The 15,322-nt window shown below is 43.2% G+C and overlaps 1 protein-coding gene across 1 annotated transcript in view; it reads left to right on the forward strand.

The window, feature by feature from the left end:
• Positions 1 to 15,322, forward strand: part of NDUFB8 (NADH:ubiquinone oxidoreductase subunit B8) — a 30,696-nt gene continuing 15,374 nt past the window's right edge. The window contains exons 1-2 of the mRNA XM_085882569.1: positions 1 to 150; positions 7,310 to 7,433. Coding sequence (XP_085738695.1) covers positions 66 to 150; positions 7,310 to 7,433 — 209 coding nt within the window. The 5' untranslated portion in view covers positions 1 to 65. The remainder of the gene's footprint in view (positions 151 to 7,309; positions 7,434 to 15,322) is intronic.

Consider the following 15,322-nt stretch of genomic DNA (forward strand, 5'->3'; position numbering starts at 1 on the left):
GGAGTTTTTTTTTGTGGAGAATTTTTTTTTCATGCGCATGCGCAGTGGTGTTCACTGAGGCGAACATGGCGCTCCGCTTGATGTTTTCTGGGGTGACCCGGATTCCATGTTGTCCTGTCCTCGCTGGTTCTCAGTACAAAGTCAGATGTGGTGCGTGATGATGTCATCGTGAAGTGTATTTTTATGTGTCCTTTTGAAACTATTGATTGAAATCGTGCAAAAAAATTAAGCAGTCACGTTTGCGGCTATCTATTTACACAGTACGTATGGTGTGAGGGACAGGTTAGCTTCTGTATTTAGCTTCTGTATTGTTAGCTTGACCCACAGGACAACTCTCTCTCTCTCTCTCTCTCTCTCTCTCTCTCTCTCTCTCTCTCTCTCTCTCTCTCTCTCTCTCTCTCTCTCTCTCTCTCTCTCTCTCTCTCTCTCCCCCCCCCCCCTCAGATAGCCTGGTGACGGCTCGGGATCCTAGGGTCCTGAAGTGGTTAGGGTGGTGGCTTGGGATCCTAGGGTCCTGAATTCAAGCCCCGTCTTCCGCTGAATTAATACCAGGTGGGGTTGACTCAGCCTGTCATCCTTCCGATGTCAGCGAAATGAGTACCAGTTCCAGTGTGTGTACTGGTAGAGGGGCACTGCATCAGTGACACAGTCACGCTTCAACAAATGATAGCTCCCCCGGCAGCTAAGCTGCCAGACGACTACCACCACCACCACCCTCATTTGACATTTCAACTTGGATCTGAGTAATGTTTGACCCTGCCTTGTTTTTTATTTATTTATTTATATATACTTTTTCATCCAGACTCTTTCCTCGTAATCTTACCTCGACTCGCATTCCCTTCTTTTACTCTGATTAACAACGGGCCGAAGCTCAAAACGTCCTCGGCACTTTGTTTTCCCCACGGTGGTAAACCTCGTCTCATTAATTTTTGGTTTAAACCCCATCGTTTGCCGACGTAGACCGACGCCGACCTTCACAGCTAGACGGGTGTTCGTATCATTGATGGTCTCTCCTTTTAGAAAGACAGTACATTGTGATCACATCTTCCTTGTCCCAGAATCGTGGTGGCCATGACATTTCCAGGTGAATCCTCCTCGTCAAACAAATAGGAGGAAGGTGCAGAAGGTGTTCGCTTTTATAGCATGCTCTGCTGTTTGGTCTTGCGGAACAAAGTGGTGAAACCCATCAGCCATCACTCAAACTCGGGCTCCAGTTCTGCTCGTGAAATTGGCTGGTTTGTGTTAAACCGATCAATAATTATAATTGATTCAAAATTTGGCAACGAGATTGATTCCGGGCCTCGCTCAACTGATCTAGGAGGAGCGGATGAAGGAGACGGGGCTTTATACACGAGAAAGAAGGTGGTTACGAGGAGATATGATCGAGGTGTTTAATATGATGAAAGGTATAGACATAATGATTGAGCAGAGTGGACCATGGTAGGACCAGATATCATAGCCCAGTAAGGCAGGGAGGGGTCTTTTCTTCAGAGAGTAGTTGATGCCTGGAATGGTCTCCTGGAAAGGTAGTGGAAACAGAAACAGTAGTTTGGTTGAAATTAGAATTGGATAGGTACCTGGAAGTTATAGAGCTAGAGGGGTATAGGGATGCTTGTTGGTAGGGCATTTAGGTAGCTGGAACATTGATGTGGGTGATTGTGTCCATGTGTGTGGAGTGTTGTCTGTTGGGGTGGGCTCGTCAAGCAGGGGTGGTGTGTGGTGGTTGATGTGTATTTCTAACACAACAACCGCTTTCACCACCCTTCGCCCCCTCAAACCCCTGCCTGCAAAGAAAAGAAAAAAACTACCGAAAAAGCATTTAGCATTTTCTGGTTTTGTTATGTAAATTAGTATGATCATGGTGGGTCGAATGGCCTCCTCTTGCATCTCGATTCTTTGTGAAGAAGTTCCTTGACAATGTGAACAAATCAACATTTTGGACACCCATTTTGTCATTCACCAAGATATTATGGATGATGTAATTTTTTTTTTTTTTGGTGGTGGCCTCCTTACTCATACAGGTTCTTCCCCCTTCTCCCACCTCCCCCATAAATTCAGCTGCCATGTCCTCCCCACTTCCTTTACAAAACATGAACTCGTGGACAAGTGAAGCAATACAGCAGAGGGAAAGGGCAATGCACCAACAATGGGGTGACAAGTAGGGAAATTAATGCAAACGGGGAAAAGGAGGGAGCAAACCCGGACAATGACACATGCACCCAGCAGCCGAGAGATAGCATAAAGAAAAGCGTGCAAATGCAAGGCGATATACAAATTTGTTCGATCAACAATTAACAAAAACTGTTGAAGATAGCCTTTCAGAGTACAGAAGATGTATAAGGGAGATCACGTTTTAACAAATTAATGAGTTCTATGAAGTCGTTTCTGATTGGGTGGATGAGAGAAATGCAGTGAGTGTAGTATATCTCGACTTTCAGAGAGCATTTGATAAGGTACCACAGAGGAGGTTGTGAGCCAAGGTCCAAGGTGTGAGGGCTTGTGGAGTGGCTGGTCGGGTAACTAACTGGATTGGAAACTGGCTGAATGAGAGGCAGCAAAGCGTGGCTCTGAGTGGGAAGATGTAAATACAGTAGTGGGTTACCACAAGATCAGTTATATAACTGTTATTTATAATTTACCCCAATTGGTAGGAATGTGGGGTTAAGAGTAGATTTTTTTCAATTTTGCAGATGACACAAAAAAATGGAGATTATAGTGGCTAGCAGAGAGGGTAGGGAGATCAGATTTAGGAAAACCTAGCTTTGATACCTTTCATTGATTGGAAGATGCAGTTTAACAGAAGGAAATGTAAGTTTCTGCGGCTGGATATGAATGCCATATTATGCAGTTGCTCTTTTCACTGACCCTCACATCAAAAGAACAGAACTCAGCTCCTTTTGGGAGAAGGAGTGAGTGAGGGAGATGAGGCTCAGGATGGAGTAATGTGGAGAGGGAAACATCATCTGGCTGCCCGAACCAGGTGGGAAGAATCATAGAATAATCCTGACTGTCATTGATTTTGGATGCTGTAGGAATGCAGGGGTCGAAGCTGCTGAAGAGAGTTAGTTTGGGGGGTTTCTTTAGGCTTTCATTTTTGCCTTCACCGTGTCGTGTGAATGCTGGGCACACATCCATCTATTGGGACCATACTCTTTGCAGAGCATTGGTGCTGCCTAAGCAATCTCCTTCGCTATTAGGCACAATCCTGGACGGGTCGCCACTCCGACACAAGATACCAGCAAGCTGGCACTCATTTTGCCGACCTCGGAAAGATGACAGGCTGAGTCAACCCCACCTGGTATTCATTCAACGGAAAGTGGGATTTTGATCTCAGGATCCTCGGTTGCTAAGTCCACCACCCTAACGATTTGGCCAACACCAGGCGTGGTCACACAGCTTGGCCACTAATGCTTTGTGGTTCATTGTTGACATCCTCGGGAACCCTCTGTATTGCTGTTGCCATTTTCTTTGCGGCATATAAATATACCTCTCTGGATTTGTTAATTTTTTTAAAACCAAAAAAAAACTAGCATGACATATGGGCTGTTTCACAATGAGGGTACCAAGTTTGTCTCACAACCACTAAAAATTCAAACTCAATATTTTTATATTTTTATTTCTCAAAATCCAACATTGTTAATTACAATACTTATATCCAAATTTTTGGAGCATCTGAATGAATATTTCTTATTAAAAATAATACCCCAAGGATGTTAGGAGAGTATTTTTTTTTTAAACTACAACAGTCATTAATACAATTCAACTATAACCACAAAATAACACTATCAAACTTCAGTGGTTTCCATATGTTCCACAAGTATTATTCCATTTCTGGAATTATGATTCAGTATACAAATGAAGTATATTTGTAGAAATATCAATAAAAGACTGAACTAAGTTTCAAATATCCAGAAAAAAGATATGTTTTAATTACCACTGTCACTAATAGCACTGCATATGATGGAATTTAGCACAAAATTTTAAAACTACATGTACTTTTCTACATATTCTGAAAAAAAAATACTAATTTATCTCTGAAAATAAAAGTTTACCACCACAATGAAAAATATGAAGAAAATCACATATTTCTTCTGGAGAGGACATAATTTTTTGACATGAAGCAATGCATTCTGTACAAGATATAACTGCAAAGTAATACATTTATCTTATAATGCCAATACAAAATACACCTAGTAAGTGAATCTAGACGGGATTTTGACACTTTTTAAAACCGGCTGTATCATTTAGCCCAACGGTTTCTAAAGATGCGATAACTTTGAGATGTATTAGTATTCAGACATTTATTGAATAATATATTTTATTTTATTTAGTAATAGAATTTAAAGCTATATGCAAAATAGGACTTGTCTTTAAAAAAAACAGCAGTTTATTCCATACACTAAAAGTTTCTCAGCATGTTAAATATCATTAGGAAATTCCCCAAAATGCTTCCGGAGAGGACAATATGTTTTGACATGAATGTATGAATATTCTGAATGATATAACTTGAAAGAAATACATTTATCTTATTTTCAGAAACAAAATATATATTTATTAAATCAGAACATAAGATATTACCTTATTCAACATGATCATTTGTCATGTATACATCATTAATCATATATTTGACACAGGCAAGACCAGTTGGAAATGTATTGTTACTCAGACATTTAAGTAATACATGATTAGCCACTAAAATTTATATCTAACTGAAATATTCACCCTGCCCTGAAGGAAAAGAAAGAGTTCATCTCCTGAACTAAATATTAATCAGCACAATCAAAAATAAGGAAATTCTTCCGGAGAGGACAAAATGTTTTGACATGACAAAATATACATGTAATGTCATGGCTACTTTTATAAGCATGGGGATAAAGATTACTGCATACAGTACTGTATCATCTTATTTGATTTTACTGAAGGCCTGAGTAACAGAGGCAAGATCCTCGATTATGAATGGGTCATTTCCCGGCAAAGTAATAGGCCTGAAGAAAATAAATGAAACATGTAAGTTTTCCTCAATGTCCCTGCGTCTTGGCCATTGGAACTTGGGCTCCTCTCGCTTTCCTCCACGGATTCTGTGCAGGTATGTAATGGTAACTGTGTCATCATCGTGGAACTCATTATTCCTTCAATTCATTATCTGTCTTCTTGTTGGAAGTTGATGCAAAATGTTTTCTCTTCCTTTCAGCATCTCTGGCGAGATATTCTTTGTGTCTATCTGGATTTTTTTCCTTTAATTTGCGGCGAGATTTTGCAGCAGCACTTTGGGGAATGCTGCTTGGAGTTGCATCTTTAGCACTCGCACGAGAACGTGTATGACATGTCCAATTAAACTTGACTTTCAGTTTGTGACATTGTTTGTGCACAGCTGTTGTGATTACTTATTACTTGATCTGGATCTGGATCTGTAATAACAACAGTTAGTTATGGTTTACTGCCGTAATGATTCTTTACCAGTATTATAACCAAGCTATATCCTTACCACTATAGTTTGGGTATAATACTAAAGCAGTAACCACTATAGCAGTAACCACTATAGCAGTAAAATGCTACAACTACAGGAGAGTGAGAGGTTATTCTAACTGCCACCACTGTTTTCCACCACCAGCAGTTGATTAATCTGCAAGCAGAAAAGTAGAAAATCTACATAAAGCAACAGGCATACATACGTCAAATATTTTTGTCCTCTCCGGAAAGTAATATTATGGGCTCTTTAATGGCTTGTATTGTACCAAATATCTGTATATTATTATTTGGGTGTAACTATATGTGATGATAGATGTTACTACATATTTATTTTTGCAAAAAGTGATTATACAGTGGGAATTATGTCATATTTCTTTCTCAGACAACTAAGCATGTTCCAGGAAGCCCAGGTTTAGCCTTTAAAAACTAGAGTAAATGTGTTAAAAGTAATCAAATTCAGCATACTTTATAAACAATAGTCAATATTGTGCTGGATGAAGCAATAATTGTACAAAATTCAATGTCATTTCATGTGATTAATCTCCTCTTGAATGCCATTGAATAACTTTCTGGAGAGGACATTTTTGACATGGACATTCAATCAGTGTTGTAACAAGATAAATTACAGAAATGTAAATACCTTTTACTGATAATGGATATTCATGACCATGTCAACCTTACAAAACATCAAAATTTATAGCCAGCAAGTAGTTTCCTTATAACTTGTGGCAGTTTAGGTGTTTCCGGAGAGGACACATTTTTGACAGACACATGTAAGGCAATCAGTGCAGGCCATGCAAATAGAAGGTTATTGGTTACACTCAAACTTTGTAGCATATAATTATCAGTACAGGTATATACACACTTGGTAAAACACACAATAAACTTTAAAAAAGACCCTCTATTTATATAAAAAAATTCTTATACAATATGCATTTCCGGAGAGGACATTTTTTGACGGACGAACGGTGGGACATTTATTGAGGGTGAAATAAATATTCATAGTCTGAAATGAATAATATGTTGTGGACAAAGTACAGAAGAGGTATTAAATTGATGCAACAACAAATAAAAGTCCCAATTTCTGCTTGTATTTGTTTATACACTGTGAATGCAGTGTACCTGGAGAAAATGAGACAGCTATTTGTCCAAAAAATGGCAATTTTTTATGCCATTCTGCCAAAAATTGACATTTTTTGTCAAATAAAAAGTGGTCCAAGTTGTGCCATCACTAGTACCAACTACTGGCCCTAATGACAGAGATACTACAGCCTCTCATTTAGCTATTTAGCATGCATGGGTACAAAATACCAGAAATGACCATGACTGTGAAACAGCCCATATCAAAGCATCTGAATCCTTCTTACGAGTAACCAACCTTTCAGAATCTTCACGTTGTGGTGCAAATGTAATTTTTACTTATCATTTTTGATTTCTTCAAAACAAACAGGTGGGATACATGCATTGTGCATTGGATTGTACTTTTTCGTTTTTACAATGTGGCTGTGTGGATCATGAGTTCACGGTCTTGGAGAAAAATGCTTTCCTGAGCTAAAGTTAAAAAAAAATAGTTGTCCAAGGTAATCTTTCACTTGGGTTTCATGTCAGTGAGGATATCACCTTGCAATGTTCAGTCAAATGAAGTTTAACGAGGAAATGAGGCCTGTGTATCGTTGTGTGATTCAATGATAGTCCCATGTTTGAGAATACAGGAGACTTCTCAGCAATGTATAACAAATCAGTTTTGTGACCAGATGGGGTGACCGGGGGGGGGGGTCTAGTAAAGTGGGCAGTAAACAAACTCAACAACTCGTTCCCCATCACATTCCTCTTCCGGCAGCTTCGAGTTCCAAGGATGAAATGCCTGACGTGTTTCCCAAAACGCAGGAGGAGTGGAAAGCAGCAGCCAGAAAATACAACATGTACATTCACGATTACCAGGTGTATCCTGACGATGGCCTCGGGTAAGAACTTGTCTGTCACAGTATCTAGATACTGTATGCCACCAAAAACACAGGTTGTGGTGAACCGGTTGAAATCTGTCTTAATGGCAGATCTGAGCTGAGTGGGGATTGGTATTGTCAGGTCACACCAGAATTAATCTGTAACTTGCTACAGGTATCGTGTAAACCTGCACTAAACTCTTCCTGATCGGGTTGTCAGCGACTAAACCGTTTCCCCCACCAGGATTCCTGGTGAGGAGGGTGTATGGATATGGACACCCAGCAGGATTAAAAACAAAACCTGTCAAAGGGCAGAGGAGCTCCTTGTGAACCAATGGCCAAGCCATCCATATCTAGAACCCAACTGTGTCTGCGGATGTCATCTTGCAGTTGGGTAACTTTTTTTAGGAGGTTGGTGGCAGGATTTTCACTCTGGCCACCATCAAACCTTTCACTCAGCAAAACATACTAAAATTGAAAATCCATTCCATGGGAGTACCTACTGTGCAGCTGCCCTCCACAGGGCAACTCACCGGATGACAGGATTGGGGCAAAGACTTCGGGACCCCCACTCTTTGATGGGAGGAAAACCATGGGGTAACCTTCCCAGGTCAGATTGTGGTAGTGTGTGTTGGGAGGGTGCTGAGGTGTCATCCACCAGACTGTGGTCTCGTTAGGGTTAACCTGGGGCGGTCCGTTTAGGTGGGTGCCTGGAATGTCCTATCCCTAAGATAGGATGATCACCTGTCTCTGTTATCTGAGCTCAAGCATTTGGACATTGGTATTGCAGCACTCTCTCAGATTCGGACAGCACATTGCGGTGAGATCATGGCGGGTGGTGAAACTATTGGTCGAGTCACTCTGATGGTTACTATGCCCAAGGAGTTGCTGTAGCTGTGTCCAATAAGCTGACTCCAATGATAACTGAGTTAACACTGGTCAACGAGCGTATTATGAGACTCAGGATTCGTCACTCCTTGAGTGTCATTTCCCTGGTCTCTGAATGTGCTCCGACTGAGGCGAGTATCTCACCATGAAGGATGCATTCTATGCCATGCTCGAGTCTGGTTGATCAGTGCCCCAGGCGAGATACGCTTTAAGTCTTGGGGGATTTCAATACATCGACTGGAACTGATAGGGATGGTTATGAGACATGTGTTGGTCCCCATGGGTCTGGAACTGTGAACCTGAATAGCACCAAGTTCCTTGACTTTGCAAGAAGTCATGGACTTGGGGTGGCTGATTCATGGTTTCAGCGCCCACAAGCTCATCGCTGGACTTGGTATTGCAACGCTGGTTGTGTAGCAAAGGAGATTGACTATGTCCTCGTTGATGGTTGCTGAAGGATGATCCAGAACTGCAGGGTCTACCGGAGTTCCTCAATACTGACCACAGGCTTGATGTAGCAACTCTTAAGTTGCATCTTAAATCCAGGAGAATTGTACCATCCCAGCCTAGGCTGGATGGTGGCAAGCTCAAAGATGAGAGGGTAGCTGAGTAGTTTGCGAACAGGCTGAGTGGAGATTTGGGGGGTCTGGGTGCTTTGGGGGCATCCTGAAGAATTGTGGAGTGCCTTCATGACCACCGTCCTTGATGTTGCCGGTAGATATATTGGAACTCACCGTCGGGTGAAGAACAATTTTGTCTCTCAAGGGACACTGGATATCATTGACCAGAGTAGCAGGGCCAGGCTGAATGGCAGAGCTGAGCTGTTCAGGGAGCTGAGGCGTAAAACTGTACGTGCACTAAGGGTGGACAAGGAGGGCTATGTGCGAGGAATCCGTTAGGGGGTAGAGCATCACCTGTGGTCAAGTGATTCTCGTCCTATTTACAGGGAAATTCGCGCATTGTGTTCCTCCAAGTCCGTCCCTTGGTGTACTGCAGTTCGAGCGGAGGGCGGTGGGCTCTTGATAAAGGAGTCGGTAGTGAAGGCCCGCTGGGCCGGTTACTTTGAGCGGCTGTACCAGGCTGATCCACCAGCTGTTGAGTTGGATGTCAGGTGTGTTACAATCCTTTTTGCTGACCCTCCAATCAACTGTGGTCCACCTTCGTTTGTGGAAATGCAGGCTGTGGTGAACCGGTTCAAATGGGGTAAAGCTCCTGGGATCTGTGGCATCCATTCTGAACTTCTCAATGCTGGTGGAAATGCTGCACTGTGTCATTGCATGCAGTTCCAGTTCGGTGCTCTGCCTGGAACACAGGCATCATCCCAACTGATTGGAAGAGGTGCCTTGTCCCTCTCTGGAAAGGGAAGGGTGATCGCCAGGACTGCAACAACAACTGAAGGTGACGCTGCTCGCTGTGCCGGGCAAGGTCTTTGCTTGACTAATTATTGATAGGGTTCGCCACCATCTGCTTGAGCACCAGCATCCAGAGCAGTCAGGCTTTACACCAAAGAGGTCAACGATTGACCGTATCCTTGCTCTTCGGGTCCTCACTGAATGCAAACGAGAGTTTCAGCAGGGGCTGCTTGCTAGGGTGGTCCTTATTCCTCAACTCCAGATTTTCTAAGCTCCAACTCCCGGGATTCATTGGAATAGTCGAGAAAACTCTCCTGGTGAACTTTTTTTTCCAATCGGACAACATTTACCTCTCCCTCATCGACCTTGAAGTTTCACCCTGAAAAAAAATTGTTAGGGGGGTGGTGAGAAGAACGAGTAATACACATTACACAAACACACAGATCGACGTATCACATCAAAAGAGGCAATTGGACATTACAGGAGCGTTTTAAAGTTCAGCACAGGTCGATACGTCGTCGTTCTAATGTCAGCCGCCCCGAGAAACTGAGGCTAAACTTCAAGGTCGATGAGGGAGAGGTAAATGTTGTTGGAATTTGAAATAAAAAAACACCAGAAGAATTTTCTCGACTATTCCAACGAATTCCAGGGGTTGGAGCTTAAAATAAATGAATTCGAAAATTTACCCCCTTACGAAGGACCACCCTGTGTGTATATGTATATGTATGTATATATATATATATATATATATATATATATATATATATATATATGTGGAGCTGTTGAACAGCTCCCAAGATGAAAGCAGCCAAATTAACAGGATTACCTTTTCTTAAAATTGAATGTAGCATTTAATTGAGGAAGCCAAAGCATTTAAAATGCTCTCAGTAAGCTACCATTTTTGACTGTTGGTAATCAAAGCCAGTCGGCTCTCTCTCTCTCACTCTCACTCTCACTCTCTGTCTGTGTCTCTTTCTCTGTCTCTGTCTCTTTGTCGTGCAGCTGAACATCTGGCTTTCTTGTTGGCCCTTGGAACAACATTCTTTGAGCCTTGGGCTCAGAGAAGCCCAATCATAAATCAGCACTGTCTTGGTATAGTTCAAAAGGGAACATCTTGTAGTAGAATGAGACGATAATATATATATTGTGATAAAGATCTGCCTGATCAATAACAGATCTTCTTGCTTGTGAAAAGATAAATGCTTTGTCAGGCCAGGAGAGAATATTTGCTGGGGTGTTGTTACTTTCAAAGAAACCAGATGAGCAGGAAAAGTATATATAAAGTAAACCAAACTGCTTGCGGGCGAGAGTTTTGACTGGGCTGGTATACTGTAGGTATTCTGTGCCTTTCTACTCTCGTGTATACACTTTTGATGCGCATTAAACCTCTTCTCTACGACGATTGGTGTAGTCATTGCTTGATTGCAGACCCTGATCTCGACATTTTGGCGTAGTTGGCAAGGGGTAAAAACAGAGCAAAAGAGGGGAACTTCTTGCTTGGTGAGACAAAAAGAGGACAGCAGCCGGCCGGCTTAAAGATAAGGTAAGAACTGTCTCTTTTTCTCGCACTGGGACATACAGGTTCGCTGCTCTTTGTGATCTGTACTTATCTTAAAAGAACGAGAAAAGAGAGAGCTTTGTGCGCATCAAAAAGAAGGGTACCCCGGGGGGTTAAGTGTTCGCAGGGGGGGTTGCAGCTGATGCTTACAGGCTCATCTAAGAAATCCCTGGAGAACAGTGTCTAAAGGGGAGATTGTAAGGTATAAGCCCGGGAGGGTAATCTGAGAAATCTCCAAGAGACAAGGTATTTCTGTGGGAGATTGAGGACGTGCAAGGTGTGCAAGGGAGTGTGAGGGTTCGTGGAAAGGTGTGAAAGACACTCAACCCAACCCAAGATCACCCCAGGCAAAACACTGACCAGTCCAAGAATACTCTAGAAATGATTCAGGGAAAGTGGGAAAATAAAGCTGTCACGGAAATTATGGACCAAGGTAATGTGATCAATTAGAATCATGGTATGAATGAATATAAAAGTACCCATATGCATTCCTAGAATAAGATTGGTTAAGATATGCATTTGTGAATAAGCCCGAACCAAACTTGAAGCTTGTAAGATGTGTAGGGAAGAAGCATGACAAATAAATAATGTTGGAAAAACAAAAAAGAAAACTTGTAAGTGTTAAGATTAAAAGAATAAGTTGAGAAAACACCTTGCCCCACCCGTGCAACTGCAGTGCACGGAGCAAGGAAATCAAGAGAGAATACCAGGTAACCCATCTGAGGGTTGGTTTCCTTAATCCGTCGAGGTTGTGTCCAAACCTGGAAGGTACGAGGTCGCTGGCCACGACCTTTGCCTTCCCGGTGAGGAGGTGGCGGAAAAACGCAGGCGGAAGGGAAGGTTACAGTGCAGCAAACTCAAAATCGGTAAAATATCCATTAAAAGAACAGGAATTGAGATTAGTTCTGATGTGATAATAATTGGAAATTTAAAGCGAAGTTCTGAAAGAACAGCGGACGAAGCTCGGCTGCTCGTGAAAACGATGTGTGGAAATGGAAGGTAGGAGGGAATGATTCCCCACAGAGGGAAGGATGCCCCCATTGTGAAGTGGAGGAATGTGTGCGCCTTGCCTGAAGGGTAAAGGTGGGGGTCGTGTTCGTCTTTGAGATTTTTTTTTTTAACGAGTCAACGGGAGAATTTGTGTCAGATGTGCCGAATAAAGCCTTGATTGTGATCTCCAAGTCCAGGAGTACATACAACACGAATTAAATTGGGAATTATTTAATCGCGGTTGGATATAAATAAAAGGTAATTTAATGTAGAGTCAAATAGTTCTGAAATGTGTTTAAATTGATTTGTATACGTTTTAATGTGTGGGTCGAACGCATGGACGCAGTTTGTTGTGGATGTGGAGATGGGGTGAGACGCGGGACCAAGGTGCGAAGGAAGGAGGGGTAGGATAAAAGGTGGGGGCTCGCTGTGTCGAAGTGCACATGCTGTGCCCAGAGGCGTGCTGTGTCTTCACTCGTCGGTGAATGAAACAATGACATCCAAGAACCAGGACAAAGACATTAGGCAAGCTGAAGAAATGTTTTTGGGGGAGATGACTAGTGGTCTTTGAACACGCGTCCATTGCGGACCTTGTCACGGAGCATTAATCCTCTGCCTGGCGCGATCAAGTTTTTGTACGAAAGTGGACAGAGGAGCATGTTTGTTGTCCTTATATGAGCCTCGATCTGTCAGGATAAATTATTTGGATTAAAATTGACCATAAAAGCGGTTATCGTGCTAAATGTGTTGGTGCCCTGATGTGAAGTGCGGGCTGTGTGCGATCTTTGTTTGGAAGAGTCGGGCTGCGTGAAGTTTGCCTGAACACCGGGAGAAGCTTTGGAAAAGAAATATATATTTTTAACCGAGTGAGGCACGGAAAAATTATCAACACGGTTGGTTGCATCATTATTGTGAGGAGCTCGGTTTTACAATCAATTGTGGTTGGCATCTGTGGTTGAATGTACGAAGTAAGCCGTGTGTGGAGCCCTCGAAGGAGGGAGGGCTGTACGGTGTGCGAGATGGAGCACGAAGCACGAGTGTGGTCAACATCTGGGCCGCATTGAAATCGGCCGTGCCGAGGGTGCTGTGTAAATTTTCGAAGCAGTTCATCCTGGCCTTGTAAGTTTGCAAGTACACATGTGCAAATGGACAAGACCATTGTGTGCTGGACCTGAGTAAATTCCACAATGTGCCAACCCCCTACAGCCCCCTGCACCTCCGAAGAGTCTGGAGGTATGGCTGCCCTTTGAGCTGTGCATCCTCGGTTCAAATCTCAATGCAGCTCTAAACTGCCATCCTGGTGTTTCACATGCACTGCGAGATCTGCTAACATCGGTTCGTGGACATTAAAGATCCCACGATGCTTTTTGTGAAGAGTAGGCAAGTTATTGCAGGCACCCTGAACATTAAGCGACAAAACTGCTGCTCGAACGTGCAGGGGCACAGCTGCTGTTAGGATGGGCATGGGTAGGGACTCGAGTCGTCAGTTGTGTGCAGTACGTGGCGACAGATTAGTATCAATTGTCACAAGGACGTGTTAGTGCAAATGATGCAGTGTCCCTCCACCGATACACACATTGGAATAAATAATCTCACCGACATGGGAGGAATGACAGGCTGAGTCAACCTCAGGAACCAGGGATACTGAGAGTCAGGAGTCGCCAAGAGCCACAAACAATAGACATTGTGCTCTGACGGTTTGAAAGAGGAAATACGAATCGTGCAAGTGAGGTGTGGAGTGTGTGTTGGGATTTACTTTAGGCTCATGTAAAGGATAATTGAGAATTTGGCAGATTTTAAAAACAATTACCATGACAAGTTTGAATGAAGAATGAGTTAAAATCGCAACTGTGGCTGTGGACATTATTACATACACAACTCAGCCGGGAACAGAGGAAAATACTTTATTTTATTTTGGGCAGCACCAAATGCTTTGTAGAAGTGTGGGCCAAATGGATGAATGGATGATATCTGATTAGGCAGTGTTGGTTGACTCACTGCTAGAGTAAAATGTGGTAATCGAAAGATGTCCGATACTGGACATAACTGTCAGGGTATGTAGTGTACACTGAGAATAACATCTTGGAAAGTGATTCTGTGCTAATTGCGGTATGCAATCTAGCTGAGGGTGAAAGCATATTCCTGATATGTGTATACTGTACAGATGGCACAATGTAGGGGAACTGTGGAAATTAGAGGATATTTAATGTCGCAAAGTGTGCTAGTCAAGAATAGGTAAATCGATAGTAATATATTGAGCACATATGAAGCAAAAAAAACTACAACAACGACATCCTCCCTGACTACCTTCCACCATCGGCCTTCCACCATACGTGCCAAGCGCCTGTGGGGGAGTTATTTGGCAATCAACGCTACCTAACTACCTGGTGCTTGCAGCGGTATCGAGTTGCAGGTGCGAGTACCATCGAGCCGGATTGTCAAGGATTGCACGAGGCAGGAAGGTCCAAGGAAGCTTCTCACCTTCCCTCCGAGGGGGGAGTATCAATAACGACCCAACGGGGTCCCTTTTTTGGGGGGGGTGTGTCTGGTGGGGGCCAGTCCTTAAGCAGCACCTGTATGGGTGCTTGTGTATAAATTTCCATTTATTTTATATTCTAATGACTCTGCCCTTATGTGCTTCTTATGGGCTTCATGATGGTGCCCAAGGAGCCACTGGGTTGTCTGGACCGCCTGGAGAAGCGGGAGGCAGTGGAACTGTTGGTGGTTCAGGTCCTATCGGACCTCCGGGCCCAAGTGGTCATGATTGGCCCTCATGGTGATGGGAGTAGGCCAGGAGCACCTGGTAAACATGGATGGCAATGCTGGAGACAGGGGTCTGCAAGGGGAGTCTGCAACACCAGGACGCCAAGGGGCGATTGGGATAATTGCACCATCAGGATCATCTGGGTCAGTGGGTGAGCAAATGGTGGGTGCAGGTGAGCACATACATCTGTGGTGAAGGTAGTGGTGTGAACCCATGGGTCGGTTCGGGCAGGCAGAATTCACATCTTTGTTTACGTTGAGATCTGAATTTGTTGTCTTCTGACGTCAGCATCGGTTGGTATTTTAAAAACGCGTTTTTCATATCATAGCAGCCACCGTACCTGGGAAGGCTCTCTGTG

The sequence above is a fragment of the Eptatretus burgeri genome, chromosome 5 (assembly GCF_056783735.1).
Source record: "Eptatretus burgeri isolate ZD-2024b chromosome 5, Ebu_testis_v1, whole genome shotgun sequence".
NCBI lineage: Eukaryota > Metazoa > Chordata > Myxini > Myxiniformes > Myxinidae > Eptatretus > Eptatretus burgeri.